The following is a 14280-nucleotide window of genomic DNA, read 5'->3' on the forward strand; positions in this document are numbered from 1 at the left end:
GAGGAAAGGTCTGCATCGGGCAACCTGGACGCTGCGTGCATTAAAGAGTGGGAGGACATTTGCAAAATAGAACGAAAGAAAATGCTAATTTAGCAGGGTATCGTAATTATGCAACGCGCGCACGTCTAATACTAGAAACTTTTGTAATATCAAATTAGGCCAAGGGCCGCATGCGGCCCTCGGCCCACACATGACTGTCATTGTCCCACATTTTGTTTTCTTATTAAGTATGTTCGTGAGACATGCAGGCATGACTGGTCTAAAGCAATTGTTTTCGTGAGGAACCCCCTGCGGTCACCATGTGTTGATGCGCATATCCGTGAAACAAAGACTCCGTATTGCAGAGTCGGCGTCCAGATTTTAGTCCATTTGGAAATCGGTGTCGACATGTTGTTGGAATGCTGGCGCCAAATCTCATTCAGGAATGACCCGTATATGAGATAAGAGAAATGTTTTCTTTCAAATGGCAACGTATGCGGCCAATTTGAATAAACAGTATGAGCGGGAGCTTCTGATACGCGTCCTCTGTTATCGATGTGTCGAATTATTTGCGCTGCCTATATGTCCACGTAAGTTGAACACACGAGGCTATGAAAGAGTTTATTCGAACTGGTGTCTCCAACGACGCCTCAATGGATAAGTGGGATGCCTACTCATCCAGTATATTCCAACTTCTACAGTATATCTGAGTGTCGCCATTCAGCACGATCATCTCATGACTGTCACAGCTCCGTGAGTAAGTTCGCGATATTCGCTCTGCCAAAACTAACGGCTTTATATTGCAGAGAACTCTCATCTAGAGCCGCGATGCTGCTTTTCTAAGTGAACACGCCACCGACTTTACGCACCATGTGATGGTTGTGCATGCTATTCTAGTAGCGCGAATGGATTGCAAGACTATTTCCTATGCCATCGCCTCACCTGTCTCGTAGAGTGCACTGAAGCCCTGGAGGCGCGTGTTCTCGTCCGTCTTGAAGCGGAGAAAAAGCGAGCTGCCCGTTGAGAGCACGGGAGAAGGAGTGGAGTCGCCACACATACGACGCAGGAGCGGTGACCGATCGTCGCTGCCGTCGTAGACCTGCAGATACCACAGTGTATATAGACTGTGAGGCTGCAAACACACTTGGATTGAGTATAACCATGCGACTTTGCCCCGCCAACAACGCGAACTCTTTAGGGGGGCCTAGAAACTGTACGCCCAAGCGAGTACTTGAGCTCTAAAAACCAAACACCTCGCTTGCGTTTTTTTGTGCGCTACCATCTTAGAAACCGGCTCTGAAGTTCTTTTGAACATACGCTGGTTTATATCTCCGAACGTAGGCTGTGCATTGTCCGAAACTCTATACAGTGGCGGATATTACGCCTTTTTGCAATGGGGCGCCTCAGGGGCCCAGTGGTATACGGTGTACGGCTGCTGACCCGAAAGACGCGGTTCGATCCCGGCCGTGATGGTTGCATTTCGACAGAGGTGAAATGCCAGGGGACCGTGTACTATGAGATTTCAGTGCACACTAATGAACGCTAGCTGGTCGAAAATTACCCGGAGCCATCCGTCTTTCATTACCTGGGTCGCTTTGGAAAGTTAAACACCATGAAACCAGCTTTAAGTGCGGAGCAGTTTAAGGGACAACCCTGTCGTCATCAAATGTCTCGCGTTGGCGTCACGCAGGTGCCACGTTTGATACACATAAGCCGAGGAGGCTGCGCGTTTGGAACGCCAGCACCTGCTTGCCCCTGCAAACCAGCGTCGCCGAACGGCCCATTTACCTGTCCGCGCCAGCGAAACGCCAGCGTCGAGAGTTAGACCAACGCCTCCTCTAATGGAGAAGGCGCTGGTTAGACACAGGTCTACGGAAAAGAGAAGCGGAGGCGAAATGCCAGCGCCGGGAGCTTGAAGCACCGCGCTCGGAGTAACAAACAGCAGAAAGGAGACCGTACAACCATCAACAGAATATAGATAATCGCAAAACAAATCACATAATCAAAAGAAAAGAACAGAAAAGGTTAGAAAACATAACGTAATGACACGAAAAGAACACAAAAGAGCAGATGTATACAAGATAAACACAAGGGCAACATAGGCGAAGCTCCGTAGTTCGTATAAATTTCATTTGCGGCATAACTGGCTTAGATTTTTTGTAATTCTTGTTGCTCTGCTTACTGGACAATAGCGTCTTGAAATATTGGGTCCTGTATATCTAAACAGACTGCAATTTGAAATGATAAGTAACATTACTGATCGTTTATATTTTAGAAATCCGGATAGCCCAACGAGAGAGACTGGGCAGAGAACAGGCAGGGAGGTCAGCCAAACACTCGTCCAGTCTGCCACCCAACACAGGGGGAATGGCGATAGGGGACAAGAAGAGAAAACGAGCAGTTCAGATTCGTCATGGAGTGCACGTTGACAGGACAGTTCGTTCATCAATGAGGTCTGCAGAGGTCAGTTTCTAGGGTCGACGTATGTAGGGGGCAACAGCGTGGATACAGACGGGGACTGAATAGGACGCGCTAAGCGGACAAACTTGCCCAGACAACTTGCCAATACTGTATCCAAGGGAACTGAAGTTCCTTGAATCCTAGAAGAGTAATTTACCAATCTATCCTAATAACGAAGGATAAACCTTCGGCGTCAACCAGCTCGCCCAGCAACAAGTCTTACTTATTCTAATACTACTTGTTTCTGATTACTTGAAGAACGAAACGCGTGGAGCGAAATTGCCTTTCAATTCCTACAGCAGTTACCCGTAACGACACATGTTCTAGCTGCGGCGACTTGAAGTTAAGTGTTTCTTAATAAGAACGGAATGTTCTATCATAAAGCACCTAACGAGTCATCATATATTATTTCTTCGAAAACTTCGCACTCATAGGCGTGAAAAAGTGCAGGGAAACATCTGCTGAAATCTTTGGCGTCACATACACGTCATCTGCCTATTAGTTTCCTGCAAGATGCAAACAAAAGTTTCGTCTAAATTTTTTTTTCGAGAGAATATCATCTTATTCGAAATAAAGTCACGTGTTTCCAACCTTTTTTCGGCCTCAATAAAAGCATATGGCTGCAGGAAAAATTGCATAGCGAATTAATTGCAGTATCGAAGAAAACGGCGTTTTAAAATGCTCTCTATTTTTACTCGCTCTCTCTGCGAAATGTCGGATGTTTCATTCTCCTAGTTTCTTAACTTTTTTTTCTTTTTGCTAGCCGCGTAATCATCACCAACACAGACCTCACGTTCCAAGGTGACCGTGAACCCACGTGTTAGGGTAGGGCGTCAACGCCGAGTCGTATAAAGCCTCCAGTGCGACTCTGCCTGTTCAGCGTGTGGTGAAAGCGTGTCGTCATACCTCCAGGGCATCCCATTTGCACACCGGGTGGCTTTCTAGGTCGAAGCGTTCGAAGACGAGGCGCAGTCGTTCGCCTGGCGACGCTCGTATCTCCCACTCGCACAGCAGCCCGTTCTCGTAAGGGTTCGGGTGGCCCGGCGACGTGAAGCGGCCTTTGTCACGTGACATGACACCACCGCAACCAGGGATCGCTGGGCACAGGAACCATGCTCTGAGTGTCACTGCTGACTTAGTGTTTTCGGTGTGCGTGTGTTTGTGTGCGTGCGTTCGTGCGTGCGTGCGTGTGTGTGTATGTGTATGTGTGTGTGTGTGCGTGCGTGCGTCGATGTTTTCTTAGTGTAACAGCGCAGAAGAATCTACTCGAACGCTTGAACATCCACGCTATGGTTGGCGAAGGCGCTTCGGCTTATAAGCTCACTAATGTACTCGCGAACACGCTACGTAATGGCCCTTTCACTTCTCCAAGGCTCATTCACTTTTATACTTGGCACATTGTTAGTGAAGTTTATTTCAGTGCACGCGGTCGATATTGTTACCTTAAGCTGCACCATGTTGTGCAACACACTCGCCCACTTTTCGGAACTCTCACCAGCTGGCGCCACCTACATAATGAGCATGCTGTCTATCGTTGTCAAGGAATTTGTTTTTCAACACACCTTTAGTTGCCGCCATTGCATCGTTCACGAATACAATAAAACATCGGTGATACGAATCTAGCGGGGTTACCGAAAATATTCGTATCATCCGCAATTCGTATCACTAGAAAACATGGGTAGAGGACAAATAGTATGCGACAATAGTATGCAAATAGTGTGCGACAAAATAGTATGCAACAAAAGAGTATGCGACAAAAGAAATTTGGCATACGTTTTGATTCAGTGTTTTTCTCAGGGCCGCAGCGACGCCATGAACAGCCCTGAATGATTGCCAGTAAAGTTCTTAGACGTCAACAATCATACTTGCACTCGTAAATATACGGCGCATGCGCGTGTGTAATTCATGAACCAGATGTGTTGTGCCCCGTGACCGCTAGTAGCCCCTTCCTAATCTTACGACGCTTTTCTGCACGACACCAAAGTACTGCGGCGAAAGTGACTTAATAAGCGCTTTGCTCACGATAGATAGAGGCCAAGCTCCTTCGCCAAGACTGTCCGCTTCATCTCTTGGGGTCTTCGTCCACCTTTAATGGAACTTCATGACGGACCCGCAGCCCAAGTTTCAGTCTTGTTTCATAGAACGTCTGATTGCGGGAACATGGCTTGCATCGACGTGGCAGGCACGTGCTAACACACAAAGACGCTGCTGCCTCGAGCACAGAAGCACGCGTCAACACGTCAGAAAAAAAAAAAGCGCGACGTCAACGTCATCTGTAACCTAAACGCGAAGGTGCCTAAAGGCCTCCAAGATTCGCGCGCACTATCTCGGAGGCAACGACGCACCGCTGATGGTCGCGCAGCGCGCATGCCCGCACCCGCACCCGCGAGTGACTGCCGCGTCTTCCGCTACAGAGCGGGCAGTACCTGTTAGTACCTGTGCGCTAGCGTACATTCGTATCAAACGTCGCGGGGTGCAAATAGGTTCGCAACAACCGTACTCCAATACATTGCAGGCTAATCGGCCTTGGCCGGGACCACAGAAAAATTCGTATCACCCCGAAATTTATACGAGCCGTGATCATATCACCGAGGTTTTACTGTAGTTATGCCCGTTGAGTAATTCGCTGACGGTACGTCGGATTCTGTTCATCACAGTGACCATCCCAAGAAGCCATATAAAACAAATTACACCATCTCCCACTAAAGGGGACCATGAGGCGATGCGAAGCCGGAGCACTTGCACGATCGCGTTCCGTTGGCGTTCGTTGGGCATGCTACCGACCTCGTGTCGTGGAACGCGAAGAGGGACGCTACGCGCGTCGTGTCTTCCATCTAGCCTGGCCGTTAATTCTCACAGGGCGAGCGGGGAACGCGGTCGACAGGCGGGGAGAGGGGGCAGCGTAGGAGAGGAGAGAGAAGGGGAGGAGACGCGCATGCGCTCGAGCTCATCGCGGCGTTGTGCAGGAGAGACTTTCGGCATGTCTAGCCCGCGTTTCAGAGGAAGAGTGGAGAGGGGGAGGGGAGAGGGGAAGTGGAGAGGGGGAGATGGAAAGTGGAGAGGGGAAAGGTAGAGGGGAAAGGGAGAGGGGAAAGGGAGAGGGGTAGCGGGGAAGGGGAATGGTGAGGGGGAGTGGAGAGGAGGTATGTGAAGAGGGTATGCGCATGCGCAGTGAGGGTGGGCACGCCGCACACCACCCCCACCGGATTGAGCTCGACCTTAAGATACTTCGCATCTAAAAGCCTTGCCACCGCTCTATCACAAACTCTGTGAGCAAAGCACCAACCAACGTATGATCACTAAGTAAAGAATGTAGTACCAGAGCTGCCTGTGAACAGAAGGTTTATGTTTAAAGGGGCCATGACACGGTCACCGAACAATCTGAGATTTTCAGCGAAAAATAGCAATAGAGGGTCGGTTGTGCGTGCACTCGCACGAAAAAGGAAGTGTAAAGGAATATTTTAATGCAAAGCGAGTCGTAGAGGTCGCCGGCTATAGACTCCGCCCACCTCCGGTGACTGTCACTTTGCCATGGCGTGTGTGACGTCATGTGCTGCATGGAGCGGAGGCGTCGTCTTCTACCAAAGTTGAATTTGAATTTCAAGCTGAAGAAAGCTGAAATAGCCCGACTGCACACGCAGCAGACCACAGAAGAAATTCATTGGCCGGAATGCAGACGCTCGCCAAGCAAGCAATTTGTTATGTCGTGGCTGGCGAGTGCGCCAGTGTTACCCGTCTCTCAAGCCGCTCGCGAGTTTATAAAGATATCTAATTATAAATAAAGTTCTCGGCAAAATGCGCTAAAAATTCGCCAGCTTGTTTGTCAACGAAAAAGGATTAACACATATAACAGAGGTTATGATTGAAAATTAGGCATCATAGCGCCTTTAAAGAACAACCTAAAATAAATGAAAGCCTGCGAGAGAAGTGAACAAAATTTTTTATGTTCTTCTGGTCAGTCGGCACGCCGACTGGGAATCGGCTTTTTCCCCAATCTACCTTTTTAACAGGCGACAAGGTCTGTAGATGAGCCGTTGCGTTACTGTTCGCTCTTGGCTTTCACATTTTAAGTCATTGTTGCCATTACTGTATCTGACCGTACTTTGACACACCCTTAATTTTGTTATCGCGATGTGTGCACGCGTGAAATAGCTGAATCTCTTCACATCACAGAACGTAGTAAGACACCGGCCATTTACCAACCATTCGCTTGCAAGGCACACCATGAAGGGATTGCCATCAATGGCCAAAATTCATTTTACTGCAAAACAGGTGATTTAAACTCCGACTTCGAGTTGACCATCCCATTCGCAATGCGTAAGGACAAACGTACGGTGAAAGCGATGGAAGTGTCTTGAATGTTCAAACATCCAAGTAATATAAGAGCCAGCGCTCTATCACATTGAGAAAGATAGCATATCTTGGCTGCTATCGTATATACTCATTCTTTAATTTTTGCACGACTGACTAGCGATAGTTTTCCAACGCAGTTCTTTCTTCTTTTTGTTATTCCTTTATAATGGATGTTTTTCTTTAGAAAATACAGATTTCTCATAAAAATTGTCGAAGTGCTATCACACCCCGCAAAGTCGTATCACACCCTGCAAATACGTCTGGCAGATTAGTCGTAGTTAGCTTAAACGCCACCAAGCGAGAGGCGGAGCTGCGCTAGCACGGTGTAAGGTTAGCGTGGTGTAGAGTTACTGTATATGCTACCTTTAGGTAGCAGAGTTGCGCATCTGTCTTCCAACGCCGCTAGCAACCATGCATTGCGGAGAAGCTGCCGCTTGGGCCAATTTTTTTATTTCTCGACGCCTCCGCTGCAGCGAACTGAATTAACACTAGCCATCGACAGCCAATGTTTATCGCCGGTCTTCGACACGCCAGGCAGGTTAATCGGCGACACAGTAGGCATGTCGCCTGCAAAAACGAAGTGCGACTTCACCGCATAGCTGTGGTTGCTAGCCGGACCTATGCGCTACTCTGCTACCTAAAGGTAGCATATACAGTGACTCTAGGCACACCTTGCGTCGGACGCCCCCGTGTGGCAGGAGACGCAGAGGTCGCGCGCCGCAGTTTACAAGAAAAACAAATATCTAAGGTCGTCTGCTTCTCCATTGTCGAAACGCAGTCTTTGCCAGTCCCCCAGAGTGGCTATGTGCCATAACTTTGAGGAAACAAACAAACAAACAAACAAACAAACAAACAAACAAACAAACAAACAAACAAACAAACAAACAAACAAACAAACAAACAAACAAACAAACAAACAAACAAACATTGTCGACAATTGCAGCACATTGTTCAAGCACAAGGACGTAACAACTGTGATAGTTGTTAGTTCACGCTTGTCCTGTGCATACCTGCGCGTTCATTTCGGGCGCCATTCTTTGTGCTTCAGCGGCGTACTGCAAGTATCGAGCTGCTTGTCGTTCTTCAAGAGACATTCCAATTTCTTGCTATGGCAATCATTGCTTCGCCCTCGCGGCTAAACAGTGACTTTTCAGTATCAACATGTCGTTCCAAAAGTTTCGTCGCTCGATCAACTTTAGAAGCGAGGCGTGTCGGACAAGAATATTGCTTACGTGGCTTGTGTTGCGCAACAATCATAGCTTTCGTCTACAAAGTCTTTTCATGCAATGCCAGTACTCTGAGACACTCACATGGTACCGCAGCATAGGTGCCGTAAAAGCCAGTGTCGGTGCTGGACTCATCCGAATGGAACTGGATGAGCATGTTGTGCCCGGAGCTGAGGATGGGGCGCTCGCTGGCTGTGTTGTTGGTGCCGCAGAAGACGGCCAGCTGGCGGTCCTGCTCGGTGGCACCGTCGTAGATCTGTAACGTAGTCACACCATTGCGCGTGTTCTAAGACCGTCAACCTGCTCGCTCATATCAAAATGGGATAGAATAAACGACATGCCCGCTCCGCTTTTGAGGACATGCGGTTCATAAGTGTGGCAAGCTGGACAGGTTGGTAAGCAGGCATGACTTAAAAATGAGTAGCGCGTAAAAAAACTGAGGCACAAGAAAGGGACGTGGACAGGACATGTCCAAGTCTTTTTCGTTTGCTCCGTTTCCTACGCGCTACTAATTTTTAAGCCATGCGGATGAGTTCATTATGGGATTGCGCTCTCACTGCTCATAAACAAAGCTGTTCAACATATTTGAAGAGAACAGTACATATTACACGAGAACACTGGCGTCGAATAATTATTGTAATGCTTTTATATGATCAGTTTCAAGCACTTCGTTTTGCATGTCGAGGAAGCAAAACTTAAACTGTTTGTATTTGTAAGCGCGAGAACGTTTTCCTTACTTCAGTCCGTCCTGCGGTTTGCCGTTTCCTATATAATATATTGTTGACTCATCTACGATCGAAATAAATGAAAAGATTGGCCTTACATGTCCAGTGGTTACGGTATAGGCTGGGGAACATAAGGACGAGTGTTGGATTATCGCCCTTTGCAACGGCCCTACATAAGATGGGAAGGCAGAAATGGCCGTGCTTAAGATTCACGACCAAGAAACCTATTTGTCAAATTTTATGTGGCGCGCGGTCCTTTTCGCTACGACATCCCTTGTAGCTCTTGAATCTCGTTCTGATGTGAAATTCCCCCCGCTCACTCAATTAAAAATTCAAATAATAAGTAATTGTATAAATACGTTTACTGAATAGCGCATTCAGAAAGGCAATGCCTATTATACCGGATAAAAGAATTAGTGAATGAGATTGGCCTTAAGATTGCGTGCAGTGTTAAGGTGGACGAGCAAATAGGGCAGATATAGAAACAACAACAACAACAAAAAGGACTGCGTACTTAGATTAGACAGATTAGACTTAGACAGTCTTCCATGCCCTGCTAGTAGTACTGAACTATCGCGTCGCACAGTAACGGGCGTGGCGCAGCCGCACTACACTACGCCTCGTACTATACGGGAGATAACTAATAATATTAATTGTTGGGGTTTAACGTCCCAAAACGACGTTATGATTATTAGAGACGCCGTAGTGGAGGGCTCCGGAAATTTCGAGCACCTGGGGTTCTTTAACGTGCATCTAAATCTAAGTACACGGGCCTTAAGTATTTAGCCTCCGTCGAAAATACGGCCGCCGTGGCCGCGATTCGATCCCGCGATCTTCGGGTCCGCAGTCGAGCACCATGGCCGCCATGGTAGATTATACTAGAGATAACGGAGGTATACGGGTTCATGAAGAGAGTAAAGAGTAACGATGGAAATAGATGCCCGCTGCCCTTGATGTTCGATATGTATACCCATGTTTCTATGGAAGCTCGTGCGACTGGTGTCCACAGCTGTCACACCAGCAAGAAGCAGCTTCACCATCGGGTGTAGTTCGCTGGCGTTAAACATGTACACGGATCGTTTTTGTTTAATTAGTGACAAAGTAGCACTTTCACTGCAACAACGAAGGCGTACCTTCAAGTAGTCGTAGGAGCAGTTAGGGTGGTGTTCCATCTGCACGGTGGCAAGGTGCAGCTGGATCCTCTTTCCTGTCGGCACAGCCAGCGTCCACAAGCAGTCCCGGTTCGAAGGGTAGTGGTCGGGGTATCCCGGAGAACTCACCGCACCCACGTTAGCCACCGGCATCACTTTGCCGCACTCTGCGAATGCACAGACGGGACAACGCGTATAGGAAACAACCTAAGTGGGAGCAAGTAAATCGTACGGTGTCGGGCAACCAGTATAGCGGTGCAGTTGCATTTGTTGCGATATTACTAAATGAATGCTCGTCGTACAAAGTATGTACCAATGAGGATGCACGATTCATCCCACGAGTAGTACCAATATACGTAATTAAGGGTAGTGTTTAGTTGTTCCAGCGAAGAAAACTGTATTTTTTTGGCTAGATACTGCAGTGACCGAACATGATAACAGCTGTGATAGACAAGACAAAAAGTGCGCGAAATAAGCTTGACGAGCTCTCGCTGTCAAACGCTGCTTCCAGGTGGTCAGAATTAGCAGCGCCTCTATTCTGTACACTTTCTCATACAGCAGGTGTATTTTGAGCTAGTACAACAATATATTTTTGCAGACTTAATGATAACGATGTTGGCCATTTGGCACGTCATCACATTTAAGGATGCAAATATTTAGCCTGTGTAAGGATTCTCAGTGAGCGAGCTCATTAACACATCTGTGGCCAAACCGACCTGCGAATTCCTTACCAATCTGTTCAAATGGCGTACCCACGAAGCTAAGATTACGAACACACAAAAAAGAAAGAATACATACTTTGTTACCTCAGCCATTAAAATTTTAAAGCCGCTGAGTAGCACTTTTCTGCTTCTCTCAGATAAAGCGCAGAGAAATATTTGTTATTCTGCATACCATGGTGTTGCACTTCCACGGAACGAAGATATTTTAACGAATATATTATATAAATCCAAACATTATACAATTCGTCATAAATACTTCAAAGAATTTATACTCAGTGGTACGGGAAGTACTTGCGTAAGAAAGAAATTTCGGCTAATGCTAATGCACGGGCAGCCCCTGCTCCTGCGTTTTTACAGTTGTCCACCAGAATTGGAATTTTCTGGCTCATTTGAGCCAGAAATATCAAATGTAAAATGCACCGAAAAATGCAAATGACTGCTGATTCTTTCTACAATAACCACTTCGCCTGTCTATCTTGTACCATTTTCCCGGCCGTCAAGATTACACTAATCAAAATGATTTTTTTTGCGCATCCAACTGCCGAACTGTCGAAATAAGGAGAGCTGACACATTCTAAAGAACTTACACCCTTAAAGGTGTTCCCTTGGCCCACGGGTAACTTCACGGCAGAAAAAAACGACTTTCTTAAGCGCAAAAGCGAATTCAACTGCATTTTGGATTAGAAAAGGTGTCGTTAAATATTGTAGAGTCATTTCGACCATCTGGTGTGCACAGAAATATCAGATTTGGGAGCGAGATTCATGAAGAATTTTTTATTACACTATTGCGCGGCGCGTTGGCAAACGTCCCCAATTTTACTAGGGATCATACGCCGTTAAAGAATAAATTGCGTTTGTTTCACCATAAGGTTTGAACTTGTTCCTTAAACCTGAGGGCGTGTACCAGGGGTCTCAAGCTCACCTCAGCTAGCGGGCCGCGGTCACGAAATTGATCCCCGCAAGGGCCGGGGTGGCAGTGGGGGGGATTAGTTTAGCACAATCAATCAATCAATCAATCAATCAATCAATCAATCAATCAATCAATCAATCAATCAATCAATCAATCAATCAATCAATCAATCAATCAATCAATCAATCAAACGTTTATTTAATGTGCCCAGGAACAACCGTAAGGTCTTTGTACTGGCGCACGAAAAAAAAAACAAAAAAAACAAAGAAAAAACAAAGGAAACATTCATAATAAAAGATTAGGGATAAAAAACGTTATAAAATTGCACATATACAACTCTGCTCAGGCAGAAAAAAAATATCAACAGTGTACAAGGCTATGTAAGTACAGTGCAAAGCTCGGAGCAGAACAACGACTGGGAGCTGTGAAAAACATCAAGCTCCAAAAAATAAGCATTGTAAAGACGTTGTATCCTGCCAATGGTCGAATGTTCACAGAGGCAGGCGGTTACATGAAAAGGTCTATTCTCTCTGGTCAGCTTACGGGGAATTCGGAAATTAATACAGTTGAGCAGTACAGGGCGGGATATGATACCATGCACAAGCTTGTAAAGAAATAACAGATCAGCGCGATTTCGTCGGCAGCAAAGTTATGGCAATGATAATAATCCAGCAGCGTTAGAACGAGATCCAGAGTCATTTCTAGCGAAACGATGGTTGTAAATGCTTAGGAATTTTTTCTGGACTCGCTCAATGGCGTTGTTGCTGGAATTAGGAATGCCATTCCAGATCACAGATGCATACTCAAGTTGAGGAAGACATAGCGCGGTGTACAATTTTCGGAAGGGCACAGGAGAACGGAATTCTCTAGACATTCTGCAAACACAGCCTAGGGTGCGAAGACCCCGCAAAGCAACACGCTTAGCGTGAGCAGAAAAGTGTAAGGTGCTATCAAAAAGAACACCTAGATCATTGATCTCACATACCTTACACAACGACACAGAATTGACAGAATATAAAAATGGCACACTAGATGTTTTTCGAGTGAAACTCATTACCTTGGTTTTTGAAATATTTAGGGAGAGGTTATTGCTCCTGCACCATTCAGAAAAAGAACACAAATCAGATTGCAGCAAGCGACAATCGATAACTGAATGAATTTCCTTAAATATCTTTATGTCAACGGCATACAAAAGGAAAGAAGAATTCGGAATGACAGAAGAAACATCATTAACATAAATTAAAAAGAGGAGTGGGCCCAGTACCGACCCTTGAGGAACCCCACTAGTAGCTTTATACAAAGAGAACGTTTGGCCATTAACGGCAACGTAACATAATCTATCAAGAAGATAGCTATGGAGGAGATTCACAATTGAAGAATCAACATCAAAGTGTGCAAGTTTATCCACAAGCAGCGAATGGCTGACAACATCAAAAGCTTTGCTAAGGTCACAGTAAATAGCATCAACCTGTCCTCTCTGCGAAATAGGCGTGGAGACTTGCATCATGAAACTGGCAAGATTAGTGACAGTTGAGCGGCCAGCGAGAAACCCACGCTGGTTCACAATCAATGAATTTTTTACATCAAAAAACAATATTTTGTGAAGAGCAAGCTCAAAGATTTTGGATGCGGCACAAAGAAGGGAAATAGGGCGGTAGTTCGAGACGTCACTTTTGCAGCCAGACTTAAACACTGGCAAAACACGAGCAGTTTTCCACATGCTAGGAAACGTTGAAGCATGCAGACACTTATTAAATATGGTATTAAATACTGGTACAAGTATACTGCCATAGGCTTTTAGTATGGCAGAGGGGATGCCATCTGGGCCAGCTGAAAAGGATGGTTTCAAGCGCTTAATGCATTCTGAAATGGAATCTTCATCTAGCGACACAGCATCAGCTGTGCCAACTGCCTTAACCTGTCGACCGTTACTAGCTACAGAGGCTGGAGACTTATAGACAGATGAAAAATGCATGGCAAAACAGTCAGCAACGGCTTGAACTTCTACTCCATTTGGATCCAGTATCCTGAAGGACTCGCCACTTTTGCTCGACCGTTTGCGCACATACTTCCAAAACTCAGCCGGCCTGTCAGACGCGCTTTTTTCTAAAAATGAAATATATAGACTGTGATCCCGTTTATAAAGGCGTTTACAAAGAGTACGAAAACGACAGAATTCTTCCTAATAATAATAATAATAATAATAATAATAATAATAATAATAATAATAATAATAATAATAATAATAATAATAATAATAATAATAATAATAATAATAATAATAATAATAATAATAATGGTGGAGATTTAACGTCCCAAAAACCACGATATGATTATGAGAGACACCGTAGCGGAGGTCTCCGGAAAATTTTGACCACCTGTGGTCCTTTAACGTGCACCTAAATCTAAGTACACTAATCTAAGTAAGGGGTTAGTTTGTACAATATGTCAGCTAACGCTGTGTTGAGAAAGGTGGCTTTTCCCACTTCTTATATATGGGGCATTTCTGAAAGCGATTTGGCCTAAGGATTTGAACAGTATATCCTTACCGATCTTTAGAATGACTAAAACGGGGACTAAAATGTGTATATATATATATATATATATATATATATATATATATATATATATATATATATATATATATATATATATATATATATATATATATATATATATATATATATATATATATATATATATATATATATTGCCACGTGCGTTTCTTTATCACTTTTGCTGTATTCGGTTTTC

General features: G+C 45.3%; 1 protein-coding gene across 1 annotated transcript in view; it reads right to left on the reverse strand.

The window, feature by feature from the left end:
• Positions 1-14280, reverse strand: part of LOC119394421 (cubilin) — a 230161-nt gene that overhangs the window by 160199 nt on the left and 55682 nt on the right. Inside the window, exons 17-20 of the mRNA XM_037661722.2 lie at positions 9877-10061; positions 8103-8274; positions 3346-3536; positions 922-1078 (exon numbers count right to left, since the gene is read on the reverse strand). Coding sequence (XP_037517650.1) covers positions 922-1078; positions 3346-3536; positions 8103-8274; positions 9877-10061 — 705 coding nt within the window. The remainder of the gene's footprint in view (positions 1-921; positions 1079-3345; positions 3537-8102; positions 8275-9876; positions 10062-14280) is intronic.

The sequence above is a fragment of the Rhipicephalus sanguineus genome, chromosome 5 (genome assembly GCF_013339695.2).
Source record: "Rhipicephalus sanguineus isolate Rsan-2018 chromosome 5, BIME_Rsan_1.4, whole genome shotgun sequence".
Taxonomy (NCBI): domain Eukaryota; kingdom Metazoa; phylum Arthropoda; class Arachnida; order Ixodida; family Ixodidae; genus Rhipicephalus; species Rhipicephalus sanguineus.